This window comes from Heterodontus francisci, chromosome 1, assembly GCF_036365525.1.
Source record: "Heterodontus francisci isolate sHetFra1 chromosome 1, sHetFra1.hap1, whole genome shotgun sequence".
Taxonomy (NCBI): domain Eukaryota; kingdom Metazoa; phylum Chordata; class Chondrichthyes; order Heterodontiformes; family Heterodontidae; genus Heterodontus; species Heterodontus francisci.
The window spans coordinates 134,338,289-134,356,787 of record NC_090371.1 but is presented as its reverse complement, the minus strand read 5'-3'; the positions used below and the strand labels follow the sequence as shown (position 1 = coordinate 134,356,787).

The window sequence follows — 18,499 nt, the reverse complement described above, 5'->3', positions numbered from 1 at the left end:
GGCATCAGTGTCTTGTGTCCTTGGTCAATATTTCTCTTCACTTTAACAGACAATGCTGGAATGCACAGAAATTTAGCCTACAAAACTGGTACAACTAGGCTGGAGATGTTTCTGTAGAAATGACCACACCATAAAAGGAGCAAAAAAGGAATTACGTTAACTACTTTCAGAGACGGTGAATTAATTTAAAATAGAAAACTGCAATAAAGTATTGTTGCCCATACAAAGGTCATCTGCAATGGAGGTCAGAGAGAAAGAAAGACTTACATTTAAGATAGTGCCATTCACAACCTTAAGATGTACCAAAGCATCTTACAGAAAATGTGAAGTCCTTTCGAAGTGTAGTCACTGCTACAATGTAGGAAACACGGTAGTTAATTTGCACACAGCAGGGTCCCACAAACATCAATGAGGTAATGACCAAATAATCTGACTTAGTGATGTTGGTTGAATGATAATTGTTGGCCAGAGCAGTGGGGAGAACTACCCTGCTCTTATTCAAAATTGTGCCATGGGATCTTTTACCTTAGAGAGCAGATGGGGCCTCAGTTCAACATTTCATTTCAAAAATGGCAGCCTCGGATTTGTGCTCAAGTCTCTGGAGTTGGTCCTAAGCCCACAACTTTCAAACTCAGAAGCACTAGTGCTATCACTGAGCTATGGCTACCACCTTGGTGTACATTATAAGAACATCCCCAATACATGGTGGGTTTGAAATTATCTTACAGTGGGCAGCACTTTACAACATTTTCCAGAGTTTTATAATGTGTTAGTAGATTATTAGATAAATTAGCTGTTTTTTGTGAAAACACGTAGTAGAATTGAACTCAACCTTTACCTGTTTTGCCCTCTTTGTTTTGGCCAGTCCTATAAAAGGGCTTCTCCAACTTATGGTGCCAGTTCTCATAAGGCATTGCATCCAAAGCATTGACCTATCTTTCACCTTTGGATACAGATGAGACTTTTCCAGTATTCTGCTTTTATTACAGATTTCCAGCTTTCACTGTCTTTCTGTTTATCTTTATGTCGTAAGTATCAGCACATCCCTAAAACAAAACTTATATATTTACCATCCATCAGAAAAGATTTTCATCGTGTCCTCTCTACAAGGAAACAATATAATGCTCAGAAATAACACATTTTTTTTTTTTAATCACCAATTTTTTAAATTTTGCCTTACCTGGGCTGAACATTTCATAGAAATACACACGTAGATATATTATATATATAGTAGGTGATATACACTGTGTTGATTGTCACTGTGAAAACCATCTGTGAAGAAATTTTGATCTTCACAACCTCGCCTTTATTTTATTTCTTTTTCACTTTAAACTATAAATTATTCCAGTATTACAAAGTTTTTATTTTTGTACTGAAAACTAAGAATTCTGTGTGTTTTAAAAAACTGAAAAAGAATTTTTCAGTAGACATTGACACCTGCAAGTAGCTGAAATTTTTGGATGTTTTGAAAGGAAACTGGACTTGTATACAAAGCAGGCAATTTCAAGGAAACCAGCAAGGGGTTTGACCTCCTCAGAGCAACACGTTGAATGACAAGGGAGACTGTATGGGCTGAATTTTATCAGCGCGCCGCGCTCCGCGACAGCATGCTGTGAAAGCAGCGGCCTTCCAACTCGGGAGTGCCGCTGCCGAGCCCCCATGATATTATGCACTGGGGCTCATTTAAATAGAGGGGGCGGAGCGGCTGCCCTCGATGATGTGGAGGGGCGGCAGCTGTGTCCTTGGCAACAGCATCTGGCGCCACTGTGCAGGCGCAGGCGCCAGCGCCATTTTTAAAGGGATTCAAGCCCTTCAATTTAAAGACTGGCTACCCAACATGAACCCGACTGTACCCAACGACATGTATTGGGCTCGGGTCAGGTCAGGTTGCACTTCCGGGTCCGGCATTCAGGCTCGGATCGGGCCGGGTCAGACACGCTCTGTCGCAGGTAAGTGGCTCCAATGTTAATTTAATTTTTGGACTAGAAAGGTGGTTTTGCTACAATTATTTTAAGCTTGTGCAACAAAGTGAAAAATGGAAGGTAAGATAACTGATGGTCGGGTCGGGTCAGGTCAGGCACGGGAAAAAATGGAAGGACTCGGGCCGGGTCAGGCTCGGGTTGGATGTGGTTCTGTCAGGCTTGGATCGGGTTTTTTTTGCAGACCCGAGCAGGCCTTTACTTCACTTACATTTAAATTTTTAAAGTGGCAGATTTTTACATAAATTGCAATAACATTTTATGCACACTTCCAATCCCCTCTCCCACGCCCTCAATTAATATTCCGTGAATTATTTATCCTACCTGCCCCCCCCCCCCAAAAGCATTAAATTTTCCATTACAACCTTTCTTCCCCGAACTTTCTTTCCTTTAACCTTCAACCCCTTCCCACCATCCCCTCACCCAATCACATTTGTTTTTGCTGCTCCCCCCGCCTGCCTTGATAATTTTAGTCCTGCTCCTCCCCACCAGCTTCTCTACTTGGAACACCACACGCAGTTCCAAAAGCACGCAAGTTGTGTTCGGCGGTCATAAAATCGGCATGGGACGGCCGCCGCCAGCAGGTAAGTTCATTTGCATCTTATTACTGTTCATTTGAATATTTAGATGAGGGCCCTACCACCAAGCGGCGGGGGCCGGGGTTGGGGGGGGGGGTCCGCACCGAGGTCCCCCCCCCCCCCCCCCACCCCGTCATTGGTAATGTGCGGCTGGCCCTTCTCGACGCCAGGGGTCGAGGCGGGCCTCTCCCCACAGAATTTTACGGGCCTCCTGACCGCGATCCATGGCGTCGAGAGGCTGGTAAAATTCAGCCCTATGTCTGGACATGTGACCTATTCAGGAAGGTTTTTGCTTTAACTTTGGACCTTTTAAAAAGCCAGTGAGTTGTACAAAGATCTGGCATTTGAAATTTGGCTTTGAGCTGCCTGGAGATCAGAGAGGAAGACCCAGAAAATGTGTTACCTCTCTCTGTAAAGGAATCCTGCATCTCTTGAGACAAAACCCTGTATTTCAGAGTAGCAGATTCCTATTGTCTCCTGTCTCTGAAGAATCCCTGCATCAAGTGTGATTCTTGTTGGCTTCCTGTGTTTTAAGAAATCCTGGAATCTGAAGAAATCCTCTATTGCTATACTGTTGCTGTAAGACCTAAGCAGACCTGTTGCTACACCCCTGCTGAAAGACCTATGTGAAGCCTGCTGCAGTTGAATTGCCTTGACCGTCTACACATCACAGACTGTTCATCAACGTCACCTGGAGAGACTTTGAGTGGCATCCGACTTTTGACTCTGGGACACCTCACCAAACTGAAGAACTTCCCACCAGCCTGTGACAAACTAAGTTATTTTATTACTCCTCTATTCGTATGAAACAGCTGTAAACGAAAAATCCTTTCTCCCCAGTTAACCGTTTCTTTTTTGAATGTATGTGTGAATGCACGAGGGCTCAGGAAATAAGAAGCTTTTTGTATATGGAGTTATCTTGGTTGGTTAAGACTTGTTTTTATAATAAATAGTTAATGTTGTTGATTAAAGAAACCTGATTGGTGTGCTTTATTCAGGGGGACCAATAGAGTATGTAATTGGCTGCATTTTGGTAGGTGTGAAAAATTATTGATATGCTGTTGCCCGTGGAGAAGTGGAACTGAATTAACAGTGCACTCCTCCCACCTCAGCTGTAACACCAGCCAGAATGACGCACCTTCTGAGTTACTGGCCAACTGTTTTAATCTGTATTTATATATGAAAAATGTTGTGAGTTAGCTGTTTATTAAAGGTTATTGATAAGAGCAGGATATTTATTGAGTCATATAATCAGCAAGTACAACTGACTTTTTATGGACACAAAATGGGGCAATTTGCCACTACATCAGTCAATCTGTAAGTGTATAAGAAACACCTCCCATGGGATAAAATAATTACTATCTACCTTTTAAAATTCATTTCCTTGATAAAATTACTTTTAATACAAGTAATACAAATACTACAATATTCATCATTAATGCACTTGTATACGTGGACAGAAGGTATTCAAGCAAAGTGCAATATAACCATGGCCTGTGTCTGCGATACTTGGCAGATCAGCATTTTTGTAGAGAATGCTACCTACCTGTTCTTAGTTTCTTTTTATCCACCCATACAATTGACAGAAGACAATTATATCTCTTCTTGATTCCCTTGACAAGAGTGCTACATTTCTGAAGTGCTCCCAGTTAACCACTAAACAATAAAGTTTGTAACTGAAACTGTGGCAAGGATCAAATTCTTACAATGATAAATAGGGTAAAATTCGATATTCAGTAAACTATATTACCACATACCTAAAGTGCTTTTGAGACTACAGGTCGAACTCCTGTTTTGACATCTCTTAGATATTGTCAGTAATACAATTCAGTTGGAACAGGTAAAAGGACGGTTCCAGATTATAATGGAAAAGCTTTTCTATTATTCCATGAGTTGACTAAAGCTCAGATGCCCATGGTTAGGCTCTGATGAATTTCAACACTCTGGTCATTTTGAATTTTATGTTATTACAGTATTGATTTTAGTCCTTGTAGAAAAATAAGTAAAATAAAATGTTTTAGAATTTTAGTTCAAAGGTAGTTTTTGCCTTACCTGGGTTGCAGGTTGTGAACATTTTATATATATTTATATATTTTATATATACATATATATAAAAATATTTTAAATTATCTTGTTTTAATTTGGACAAATTAAATAAAATTCCTCAGTTCGAGGCCTAGAATAGCACTTCAGGTGTTCAGAAAAATGGATATTAACCAAATTAATCACAGTCACAGCAGGTTAACCTCTGAGGTCACTTTTGGTATATCTTCTGCAGGAAATGTTATTTTAATCAAATGTTCTAATTTAAAATTGATTTGCATCATATCTAGTTGGTGTCAACACCAGTACAACTATAGATTAATATACATTCATTTTTTACACCAACGTGGCAGTTATGTCATAGTGTATGGATGCTATTATTCCTTAGTCTCCAGATCCCTCATGGCAGCCCTTGTTATACATTTCATCTTGCGACATCTGATGGTCAAAGCCTTCATAATAGGAGCCACCGTTGCCACCAAGGAAAGTTCCCACAGCACGTCCTTGGCGAGCATGCCCAACAGCATCACTGAACACTTTGTTAATTTGTTCTTCTGAAGGCATCCACCAATCTGGGTTCGAGGTGCAATGCATCCGAATGAACTCTGTAAGTGACACAGAGCAAGTACATAAACCAAGAATAGTGCAAAGAAATTTTGAAAATTAATGAAAATGCCAAGTTAGAGTTTTTTAACTTATGGGAGCTTTGTAGATTAACCTCCAGGACAGTAATTCCCAACTGTAAAATGAGTACCTATATATTTCATTATAACGTCTGCAGCACAAATATTTTGTTATAGTTCTGAAAATATATAGAATAATACAGCACAAAAGGAAGCCCATTCAGCCCACCATGTGTATGCTGGCTCTTTGAAAGAGTTGTTCAATTTGTTCCACTTTCTTGTTCTTTGCTCATAGCTCTGCAAACTTCTCGTTTTCAAGTATACGTCCAATTTTCTTTTGAAAGTTACCATTGAATCTGCTTCCACTACCTTTCAGGCAGTGCATTCCAGATCATAACAATGCACCATGCAAAAACTTTTCCCCTCAATCCCCCTCTATATTTTTTGACAATTATCCTAAGTCTATATCCTCTGGTTACCAACCATGCTGCCAGTGGAACCAGTTTCTCCTTATTTACTCCATCAAAACCCCTAATAATGTTGAACACTTCTATCAAATCTTCCCAGAGGCTTCTCTGCTCTAAGGAGAACCACCCCAGTTTCCCAGTTCTGATGAAAAGTCACAGACTCTACTTCTCTCTCCACAGATGCTGCCAGACCTGCTGAGTATTTCCAGCAGTTCCTGTTTTTATTTCAGATTTCTAGCATCACAGTATTTTGCTTTTATAACCCCAGTTTCTCTAGTCTCTTGACATAATTGAAGTCCTTCATCCTGGTACCATTCTGGTACATCTCTCCAAGACTTTGACATCCTTCTTGAAGTGTGGTGTCCAGAATCTAGCTGAGAGCTACCCCGTGATCTATAAATGTTCACCATAATTACCTTGCTTTTGTACTCTATGCCACTATTTATAAAGCCAATGTTCCCAAATGCTTTTTTAGCAGCCGCATCAAGAATGCTCAAGTTCTTTTTCCCACTGGCATACCGTTTGAGAGTTCTGGCAACAATATGGAAATATTTTTACAGCTTCTCATTTTGCTGGCAACAGTCTAAGTCTTTGCAGGAAAGAGCAGCGCATTCCAATTTTTTATTCCATAGTTGCCATAGCATAATAGCGTAGCATTAATTTTGTGCCATACCTCAGAAAGGGACATCAATTATGATTTTACATTCTAATAATGCAACTTCCAATTAATTCATTATTGAAATAACAATAAGATGTCACTATTTCCAATTGTCAGCCTTGGCTCAGTGGTAGCACTCTGAGTTAGAAGATCACAGGTTTAAGCCCCACTTTAGTGCATTATTTAGGCTGATACTTAGTGCAGTACAATGGACTGCTGTCATTTGGATGAGATGTTAAATTGAATGCTGTCTGGGTGCTTAGATAGACATAAATTATCTCATGGGCCTTTCTGAAGAAGAGCTAAGTGTTCTGATATTCTGGTCATGATGCTTCATTCAAGCAACAGCAGATTAACTGCTTGTTCATTTAATTTGCTGTTTGTGGACCCAAACCATACACATTGGCTGATACATTTGCTTACAAGACAACAGTGACTACACATCAGAAGTTATCCATTGATGGTGAAGTGCTTTGGGATACCCTAAGGACATGATAAGGCACTATATAAATGTAGCTTCCTTCTTTCCCTTAAGGAATGTTACCTAAGATTTTGATTTTTATGGAAGGAGTATTGTTACACTCTGGCCCCACCTGTGAAAAAGTGTAAAAATAGTAAAAGTGGTGTGTGAAGGGAAATACTTTATAATAAAAATCATTGTACGAACATACAAATTAGGAGCAGGTGTAGGCCATTCGGACCTCGAGCCTACTCCCCCATTCAATGAGATTATGGCTGATCTGATTGTAACCTCAAATCCACATTCCTGCCTACCCCCAATAATCTTTCACACCCTTACTTATCAAAGGTTTCAATTAATTATATTATTAAGAGGGGCAATGAGACTGTGGCCTTAATTGGGAGGTCCAGGCTACTGGCAGAGTTTGGAGTAGGCAGGCATAATGCGAGATCCTGGGTTCTGGTAGGGATCATATTTAGACATTCAGCAGGAGGAATTTTAGGTGTTATTTCCTGGTAGTGCAGCAAATGCATGCTGTATGCAACACTCCACTGTATAATATTAAAGGTACATTTGGTTGTAGTGTGTAGGTTTCAGTTTTACAGTGAGTGCATGCAATAGTCTTATACAGCAAATTAAAGGTTATCAAGATGGAACAGCAGAGTGAAGGAAAAATACCCAAGAGTTTGAGATCTCCGCAGCGCACTATAAAGACGGTGGACTGCCCGTTGCGGAGCTGCTGCGATATTCAGTGTGGCGGCTCAGTAACATTGACGTGATGCGCCGCACCTCCCCCCCAAATGACGTGACGGTGGGCGGGACATCTGGCACCGGTATCGGCGTCTGCTCAGCTGACAAGCAGGTACTGGGGCACTATTTAAAGGTCCCCGGAACCTGCTTCCTGACAGCTGCCAAATACTTACCTAAAACAGAATACTGCAGATGCTGGAAATCTGGCAGAAAACTGAAAGTGCTGGAAATACTCCACAGGTCTGGCAGCATCTGTGGAGACTCGGCTTCCCTCTCCACAGATGCTGCCAGACCTGCTGACTATTTCCAGCACTTTAAATTTTATGCCAAATTCTTACTCTGCTTTGTTCCAGTGTCCTGTGCAGTTGAGATCCTCTTCTTCCATGCAAGTGTAACATTTTTTCTTGTAGGCTTGCTGCACCTGGGTGAATAATCTTAATTTTGCACATACATGAATGTGAAATTGAATTCTATCATAAAAGAAAAATACTCTATCGGAAATGAAAGCATCATTTAGTAATATTTACAAACTATGGGCTTTTTGTTTCCTGAATGTGAAAAGCCACAGACTAATATGCATTTGGAATCTGTATTCATTTTTAATTTATCTGTTATGTGAAAAGACATGTAATTGGAATTAAAACTATTTCTCAAAGAACCAGGAAAATATGTTTCTCTTGTAGCTGCATTGCAAACTTGAAATATTATATCAATAATTATGATCAACTGGTGCAGAAGCAAAGTGCACGTGAACATCTACATCAGTCATATAAAAATCCGAAGATGGCAGAGGGGCGCTCCAGGTTGGCCCCACAGTTCAGCAATGCCTCCCTGCTCGCTCTTCTCCAGGCTGTGCGGGCAAGGCAGGAGGTCCTTTTCCCCAATGATGATAAGAAGAGGCCCTCCCTCCTGACCAAGGCTGCCTGGCTGGAGGTGCCAGAGGAGGGAAGTGGCCATGGGGCCATCTGGTCTGATTAGGCCAGAAGAGGATGAACGATCTGCTTTGCACTGCAAACGTTAGTGGCAATCTGTATCATGGCCCCACTGAACCTGGGTATCCCCACACAGAGTGGCACATGTGTGCCACTGCCATGGCAAAGACAGGAAGGTTGGGCAGGGATGAATGACGTGACATGAATGGATGAAAGTATGAAAGAACCGACCCTTCTCTGCAGCTCAGAACATGGTACCTACATGAGTGGCTCACTCAGTAGTGCACATCGAGCCTTCCCCACCTTTGGACCCAGCACACCTCTTGTGAAATGTGTCGGGTTGTTGCCTTGCCATCCTTAATCTCTGCCCCCTTGTTCCTCCGGGCAAAGAGAGCCCACAATGTTCATGAGGCGAGTCGAACTGGTGGAGATGTGCCAGATATGCAGATGCTGACACGGGCTGAGGAGAAGCCCTCGAATTGGCTGCAACATATGTGGACCATGCAGTTGGTGATGTTGAGCTCGGGCTCCTGGGTGAACATGCATCCATTTGAAATACACAATGATCACTCTTAAAATCGTGCTGTTCGGCACAATGCTGTCATAATCGTTACATGCTCACCATGAAGACTGACAGTGTGCTCTTCTCATTGTATCTTGCAGGTCAACATAGAACCATAGAAACATAGAAAATAGGAGAAGGGTAGGCCATTCGGCCATTCTCTTATGTAGGTCTTTGTTGAAAGCCTGCTGAAAGTCCAAATAAACCACATCCATTGGCTTCCCCTCATCAACTCTACTAGTTACATCATCGAAGAATTCGAGTAGATTTGTCAAGCGTGATTTCCCTTTCGTAAATCCATGCTGATTCTGCCTGATTCTACCACTGTTCTCCAAGTGCTCTGCTATAAAATCTTTGATAATGGACGCTAAGTCAGCAATGGCGGCCCAGGCCATCTCCCACACCTCAGAGGAAGAGACATCCTCCGAGGAAGCAGCGTCCCATGACACTAATGCACCTTCTACCAGCGCAGATACACTCACCTCGGTGGGAATCTGATCGCCCTTACAGTCTAGGTCACAAGCTGGTGAGAGCACTGCACACGCACCCGAGCAGCTGACGGAGGCAGAGACAGCCGAGGCCCCTGACAGTCGGATAGCTGTGAGTGGCCAGGCCCAGGCTGAGCCCCAGGCTACTGTTGACCCTCTGTTGTTGACAGCACAGGGCATGCTGGAGCTGCTGCAGCAGTCATGGCAACATCTGGTGGAGATGCCACAGGCCATGCGCAGCCTTGAGTGGATGATGGGGGAGTCCTTCCAAGCCATGTCACCTGCCATGCCCCAGGCATTTGAGTACATGGCGTCACACATGGAGAGGGCGGTGGCCCTCCTGGTGAGCCACATTCCATTAATAGGCGCTGAGCTGCAATCCCTCACCGAGGCCATCAGATCCACACAGCAGTGATAAGTCGAGAGAGGAACCAGGGGGCATGGAGACTGTCCCTTGTCCCTGCCCTGGTCCTTCCCGGGAGAGCAGAGAGGTTCAAACAAGACTTGAGCTGGAGGAGGCGAGCCTGTCTGCCATATCTGGGGGCCACCCTCAAGGTGCATCCATTGTGGCCACCGGTCCCTCCGCCAGTGAATCTGATGAGAGTTCTGCACTGATGCAGGATTTCTGCAGCCAGCCGGGGCCCTCCAGGCCTCATGCGCACAGAGGACGACCACCAAAGTCATCGACAACCGAAGGGCAACCTAATCAGCAGCCTTCCTGCAGTCAGGCTGCTAGCGCAGAGGTTGCACTGAGAAGGAGTACTCGCAAATGTTAAAAAAATACACCGTGACACAAATGGGTCTGCACGGGTAACACTACACTGTAAAAAGTTCAATCTCTAAATCTAAACAGTGGTGCAATGGTTAGCACTGCAGCCTCACGGCTCCAGCGACCCGGGTTCAATTCTGGGTACTGCCTGTGTGGAGTTTGCAAGTTCTCCCTGTGTCTGCGTGGGTTTCCTCCGGGTGCTCCGGTTTCCTCCCACAAGCCAAAAGACTTGCAGGTTGGTAGGTAAATTGGCCATTATAAATTGCCCCTAGAATAGGTAGGTGGTAGGGAAATATAGGGACAGGTGGGGATGTGGTAGGAATATGGGATTAGTGTAGGATTAGTATAAATGGGTGGTTGATGGTCGGCACAGACTCGGTGGGCCGAAGGGCCTGTTTCAGTGCTGTATCTCTAAACTAAACTAAATCTTCTTCACTAACATGTGTGTTGCTTTTACTGTGTTAATGAAGTGTGCCAGCATGTACCAATCGTGTATGCTCCCATTACATCATTGGCCTTTCAGAACTGCCAATATATAGAATAACAGAATTGCCATGCCAGTATTAGAACAAAGAACAAAGAACAGTACAGCACAGGAACAGGACATTTGGCCCTCCAAGCCTGCGCCGATCTTGATGCCTGTCTAAACTAAAACTTCCAGGGACCGTATCTCTCTATTCCCTTCCTATTCATGTATTTGTCAAGATGCATCTTAAACGTCGCTATCGTACCTGCTTCCACCAGCTCCCCCAGCAGCAAGTTCCAGGCACTCACCACCCTCTGTGTAAAGAACTTGCCTCGCACATCCCCTCTAAACTTTGCCCCTCTCACCTTAAACCTATGTCCCCTAGTAACTGACTCTTCCACCCTGAGAAAAAGCTTCTGACTATCCACTCTGTCCATGCCGCTCATAACTTTGTAAACCTCTATCATGTCGCCCCTCCACCTCCGTCGTTCCAGTGAAAACAATCCGAGTTTATACAACCTCTCCTCATAGCTAATGCCCTCCAGACCAGGCAACATCCTGGTAAACCTCTTCTGTACCCTCTCCAAAGCCTCCACGTCCTTCTGGTAGTGTGGTGACCAGAATTGCATGCAATATTCTAAGTGTGGCCTAACTAAAGTTCTGTACAGCTGCAGCATGACTTGCCAATTTTTATACTCTATGCCCCGACCGATGAAGGCAAGCATGCCATATGCCTTCTTGACTACCTTATCCACCTGCGTTGCCACTTTCAGTGACCTGTGGACCTGTACGCCCAGATCTCTCTGCCTGTCAATACTCCTAAGGGTTCTGCCATTTACTGTATACTTCCCACCTGCATTAGACCTTCCAAAATGCATTACCTCACATTTGTCCGGATTAAACTCCATCTGCCATTTCTCCGCCCAATTCTCCAACCGATCTATATCCTGCTGTATCCTCTGACAATCTCCATCACTATCCGCAACTTCTCCAACCTTTGTGTCGTCCGCAAACTTACGAATCAGACCGGCTACATTTTCCTCCAAATCAATTATATATACTACAAAGAGCAAAGGTCACAGCACTGATCCCTGCGGAACACCACTAGTCACATCCCTCCATTCAGAAAAGCACCCTTCCACTGCTACCCTCTGTCTTCTATGACAGAGCCAGTTCTGTATCCATCTTGCCAGCTCACTTCTGATCCCGTGTGACTTCACCTTTTGTACCAGTCTGCCATGAGGGACCTTGTCAAAGGCTTTACTGAAGTCCATATAGATAACATCCACTGCCCTTCCTTCAAATCCATAAGATGGTGAAAATTAAATTAGGAGCTTATCACTTTATTCAGGTAAGGTATTGCTACTTAAAGATGCACAACAGGACATTGAGCTGGTTCAAATGTGTTCTTTTTCAAAAGAAATCCTTGAGTCTCATGACTGGAAAGTCACTATGGACTCTGGTTAAATCTGGTGAATGAACAATGGTTAATTCAGCTGTCAGATGCAAAATATTTTGAAGCTGTGAGTTACTGTGGTAGCAAAACCTTGTTTTATGGGCAGATGAACTATATGAGGATGCCACAATTTGCTTCAATGCTCTGTGGGTTATACAGGGGGACAAAATCAGCCAGCCTTTCCATTCATGACTATATTCGGAATCTTTACTTGAATTATCAGAGCGCTTATCGGACATCCAGTACTGGATGAGAAGAAATTCCCTCCAATTAAATACGGGGAAGACTGAAGCTTTTGCTTTCAGTCCCCACTCCAAACTCTGTTCCCTAGCTACCAACTCCATCCGTCTCCCTGGCAACAGTCTGAGATTAAGCCAGTTTGTTTGCAATCTTGATGTCACATTTGACCCTGAGATGAGCTTCTGACTTTATATTCGCACCATTACTAAGACCGCCTACTTCCACCTCCGTAATATCGCATGGCTTCAACCCCTCTCAGCTCACCTGTTGCTGAAATCCTCATTTACGCCTTTGTTACCTCTAGACTTGACTATTCCAACGCACTCCTGGCTGGTCTCCTAAATTCTACATTGAGATCATCCAAAACTCTGCTGCCCATGTCTTAACTCTCACCAAGTCTCATCTATCATCCCTGTGCTTGCTGACCTACATTGGCTCCTGGTGAAGTAACATCTTGATTTTAAAATTCTCTTCCTTGTTTTCAAATCCCTCCATGGCCTTGCCCCTCCCTACCTCTGTAATCTCCTCCAGCCCCACGACCCTCAGAGATATCTGTGCTCCTCTAATTCTGACCTCTTGTGCATCCCTAATTTTAATCGCTCCACCATTGGTGGTCCCGCCTTCAGTTGCCTAGACCCCAAGCTCTGGAATACCCTCCCTATACTTCTCCACTTCTCTACCTCACTTTCCTCCTTTATGACACTCCTTAAAAATCTACCTCTATGACTCTGCTTTTGGTCTTCTGACCTAATATCTCCTTTTGTGGCTCAGTGCCATTTTGTTTTATCATGCTCCTGTGAAGCACCTTGGGATGTTTTATTACATTAAAGACACTATATACATATAAGTTGTTTTGTTGTTGAAAGTATGTATGTGTTGACACTGGGTGGGGGCAGGATCAGAATTGGCTCTGCTGACTCCCACAGTCAAACAGCACTGCTTCCTAGACTCAGACACAAAGCAGGTTTACCTGGGTGAGGTCCTGGTGGGCAGTTAGTGCCACTGAAACTGTGTTCCAGCATGAGCCAATGTATCAGTGAGGAAAGAAAGATGGAAGTTAAATTAAAAGATTAACTTGTGCCAGTAATTAATTGTGTGCCAATCATATCATCATCTACTACCCTGCATATAAATATAGTGAAATCTCTCAGAACACAATTCAGCACGGCAGCAATATTCTTAAAGAAGCTGCAGAGGTGACAATGTGATTAACACATGAAATGATGTTCACTATGGTAAGAAAAACCTTTTCAGTGTTGATTCCTTGATGGGAGCACATCTGCCCTCATGTGCAATAGCCTACAGCTGCAGGCTAGTAATGATGTCTGGAGGCAAAAAGCTCTCCATTTTACTGGTAAAATGCATTGCCAATTGCTTGTAGTGCAGAGATATTGAGAATCATTTTGTGTCGGATAACCTCTAATATAATAGTAGGTAGCATGCTTCATGTTTTATAAATCCTTTGAGGACTAGGATGCTGTAGCATTTTTGTAACATAATATAACAAGATTAATATTTTTAGTCCGGTGACCGAAAATGAAGCCTGTGATTCTGTACAATTCTCCTGCTTTGCAGTTTGCACAGCAGAATTTCTATTGATGCTGAACATGAGAGTATCTTGAAAGATGAAATAGTGGTTCAGTGTTCAAAGCATGTAGTCTAATATTAGTTTAATAATGTGTTGAGTTGCCTCAATGTATATCAGGCCCCTCTTTCCTGGTAAACTCCAGAGAATTTAAATTCAAACAAAATTTAATACATAGTAATCAATAGTAATTTTAATTAACATGCACCATTTCAGATCATTTATTTATAATTAGCTAATGGTTAGAAGTTCTTTACAGAGAGTCCTGCTTGTATTTTAAAGTAACCACATTTTACAAGCCATTCTATTTCTCTGCTCATGTGTTTATGAATGTGTGGGCTGGACTTTGCCAAGACCATTGGGACTCCGATGTCCGGCTAAATTCTGGGTTGGGACCAAGGAAGTGGCCATGGCGGGACATCGGGTGCGGCCTTTGGGAGACCCGACCAATTAGGGACGGCTGGCGGACCAGGAAAGCAGGAGACTCAATAGGAAGGCCCCAGCAATGTCTGCCTGGCAGCCTCCATGGGAGAGGTGGGTGCTGCAGATGTAGGCAGGAGAACGTGAGGGCGCCTCAAGATGGAGGCAGCCTCTAAAGAATTATAAAATTGTAAAACAAAGTGTGGCCTCAGCTGTCAGGCCATCATTGTGGAGAGATCTGTAACCTCAGTGTGGCCTCAGGATGGCCTGTGGCCACAGAGCTGTGGCCCTATGCCACCCACGGCTCCAGCAGGGGGAGGGGGCGATTAAAGGAGGTCTTGCTTCCCCCCCATCCCATCTGCGGCACAGGGCTGCCTCCAGGCACCTGCTAGGCTTCGGCCTCAGTGGGGGCTCATTCGCCATCAGGAAGATCCCAGCAGGTAGCCAGTACCAGTCAGACACGCCTCCAGCAAAATTGCTTAGAGAGGGATTTTGGCGGAGAGCCACCCCGCCTTGAGATTCTCTAATGTTGTTCCCAGTCCCGCACCCGTCTCCGCGGGACCAGAAAATTCAGCCCTGTGTGTGTGTTTTCCCTCCCTCTTCCCTTAGTTAAGTTCCTTTTTAAATGCTGTATATCTTCCAGGTTTCAAGAAAGGTCCACACCTGAAACTTCAACATACCTGTTCTCTTCATCGATGCTGCCTGACATTTCCTGTTTTGCTTTTAGTAAGTCTTACCAAAGACAGTCCAGCCTGACTCACAGCAGGTAAGTATACATCGGCCAGACCAGACTGCTTAGAAAGCTACTAAGGCTCGTAAAATATATGTTAAATGCCATTAGCGGCTGTATGCTTAACCAGCACAGAACTCAAAGGCTTGATGTTTTTTTTAAATGCTACAGGAAACAACAGAGCAGGATTCAAATGAGAGAGCCTTCCAGACCTAAGTGAGACTAGTAGTTTCAATTGAAGGCAGAAAATATTTGTGTTTCTAAAGAAATACTGGTTGCCACTTCCTAGAACACTTTTTTTGGTATAGTTCTGTAGTAGACAAGTTCCCTCCAGTACTTTGCCCAAGTAACAGTTCTTTAAGTGTGAGCTTATGCAAGCATTGCCAGGCTACTTCATTGTAAGTGTCATCAGAACTGAGCCCAATCATATCCTCACATAATGTTTGTACATGTCCTTTCCATCAACATTCATGGAAGCGGGAGCAATACCTATGTTGTTCCCGCCTAGCACTTACGGACACGAAGACTAACTGTATACTCAGCTGCTGGCGTAATTAAATCAGCTAACTCACAACAGATCAAGAACTGAGCTTTCTAGTTTATATGGGATGAATTTTATGAACATACATACAAACATACGAACTAGGAGCAGGAGTAGGCCATTCGGCTCCTCGAGCTTGCTCCACCATTCCATAAGATCATGGCTGATCTGTTTGTGGACTCAATTCTACTTTCCTGCCTATCTCTGATACCCTTTGACTCCCTTGTTTGTCAAGAATCTAGCTCTGCCTTAAAAACATTCAATGACCCTGCCTCCAACCATTTCCGGGGAAGAGAGTTCGGCAGACGTACGACCCTCTGAGAGAAAAAACTTCTTCTCACCTCTGTCCTAAATGGGAGACCCCTTATTTTTAAACTGTGCCCCCTAGTTTTAGTTTCTCCCACAAGGGGAAACATCCTTTCCGCATCCACCCTGTTAAGTCCCATCGGGATCTTATATGTTTCAATCAAATCACCTCTCATCCTTCTAAACTCTAATGAATACAAACCCAACCTGTCCAACTCCTCATAAGATTACCCTCGCATCCCAGGAATCAGTCGAATGAACCTTCTCTGAACTGCTTTCAATGCAATTACATCCCTTCTTAAGTAAGGAGACCAAAACTGTACACAATACTCTAGATGTGGTCTCACCAATGTCCTGTACAACTGTAGCAATACATCTCTACTTTTATATTCCATTCCCCTTGCAATAAACGACAACATTGCATTTGCCTTCTTAATCACTTGCTGTACCTACGTACTAACTTTTTGTGAATCATCTACTAGGAGACCCAGATCCCTCTGCATCTCAGAATTCTGCAATCTCTCTCCATTTATATAATATATTGCTTATCTATTTTACCAGCCAAAGTGGACAAGTTCACACTTCCCCACATTATACTCCATCTGTCAAATCTTTGCCCACTCACTTAACCTATCTATATCCCTTTGCAGACTCCTTATGTCTTCTTCACAACTTACTCTCCTACCTATCTTTGTGTCATCAACAAATTTAGTAACCATACATTCTGCCCTCTCATCCAAGTCATTGATATAGATTGTAAATAGTTGAGGGCTCAGCACTGATCCCTGTGGCACTCCACCAGTTACAGCATACCAACCCAAAAATGACCTATTTATGCTTACTCTCTGTTTCCTGTTAGCTAACTAATCCGCTATCCATGCTAATATCTTACCCACTATACCATGGTCTCTTATTTTCTTTAGTAAGCTTTGATGCGGCACCTTGTCAAATGCCTTCTGGAAATCTAAGTACACCACATCCACAGGTTCTTCTTTATCCGCATTACTTGTTACTTCCTCAAAGAACGCAAATAAATTGGTCAAACACGATTTCCCTTTCACAAAACCATGTTGACTCTGCCTGCTTGCATTGAGATTTTCTAAATGACCTGCTACAACCTCCTTAATAATAAATTTCCCAAGACTGGCCTACAGTTTCCGGCTTTCTGTCTCCCTCCTTTCTTGAATAGTGAAGTTACATTCGTTATTTTCCAATCTGATGGGACCTTTCCAGAATCTAGGGAATTTTGGAAAATTAAAACCAATGCATCCACTATCTCAGCAGCCACTTCTTTTAAGACCCTAGGTTGAACTCCATCACAACCTGGGGACTTGTCAGCTTTTATTTCTAATTATTTCTAATTATCTCTAATAATTTTCTCAGTACCCTTTCCCTGGTAATGGTAATTGTTTTAAGTTCCTCCCTCCATTTCAACTCTTGAATCGCAATTATTGCTGTGATGTTATTTGTATCCTCTACAGTGAAGACAGATGCAAAAAATCTGGTCAAATTCCTCCGCCATTTCCTTATTTTCCATTATTAACTCCCCAGACTCTCTCTCTAGAGGACCAACACTCACTTTACCCTTTAAATACCTGTAGAAACTCTTACTATCCATTTTTATATTTCTAGCTAGCTTTCTCTTGTACTCTAATTTTTCTCTCCTTATTATCTTTTTAGTCATTCTTTGCTGTTTTTTTATATTCTGTCCAATCTTCTGACCTGCCACTACTCTTTGCTGAATTGTATGCTTTTTCTTTCAATTTGATCCTATCTTTAACTTCCTTCGTTAGCCACTGATGGTGCGTCCTTCTCCTAAGTCTTTCTTTCTCACTGGAATGTATCTTTGCTGAGTGTTATGAAATATCACCTTAAATGTCTACCACTGCATCTCTACTGACCTATCCCTTAATCAAATTTCCCAGTTTACTTTAGCCAGCTCTGTCTTCAAACCCTCATAATTTCCCTTATTTAAGTTTAAAACACTAGTCTTAGATCCACTCCTCTCACCCTCAAACTGAATGTGAAATTCAATCATTGTTGTGATCATTGCTATCTAGGGGCGCCTTTACTAAGAGGTCATTAATTAGTCCTGTCTCATTACACATTACCAGATCTAGAATAGTCTTCTCTCTGGTTGGCTCTAGAAAGTGCTGCTCTAAGAAACTGTCCTGAAACACTCCATGAACTCATCATCCTTTGCCAATCTGATTCATCCAATCTATACGTAGATTAAAATCACCCATGATTATCGCCGTACCTTTCTCACAAGCCCCCATTATTTCTTCCTATGTACCCCTACAGTGTGATTATTATTAGGGGTCCTATAAACTGATCTCATAAGTGACTTCCTACCTTTACTATTTCTTATCTCTACCTAAACTGATTTTACTTGATCTTTAGAACTAAAGTCACCTCTATCTATTGTACTAATGTCATCCTTAAC

The 18,499-nt window shown here is 42.9% G+C and overlaps 1 protein-coding gene across 2 annotated transcripts in view; it reads right to left on the bottom strand.

Moving 5' to 3' along the window:
• Window positions 1-2,699: 2,699 nt before the first annotated feature.
• Window positions 2,700-18,499, bottom strand: part of LOC137385007 (BEN domain-containing protein 4) — a 48,729-nt gene continuing 32,929 nt past the window's right edge. For both annotated transcript variants that reach the window (XM_068059777.1, XM_068059844.1), the window contains one exon: window positions 2,700-5,205. In XM_068059777.1, the coding sequence (XP_067915878.1) occupies window positions 4,985-5,205 (221 nt within the window). In that variant the 3' untranslated portion in view covers window positions 2,700-4,984. The remainder of the gene's footprint in view (window positions 5,206-18,499) is intronic.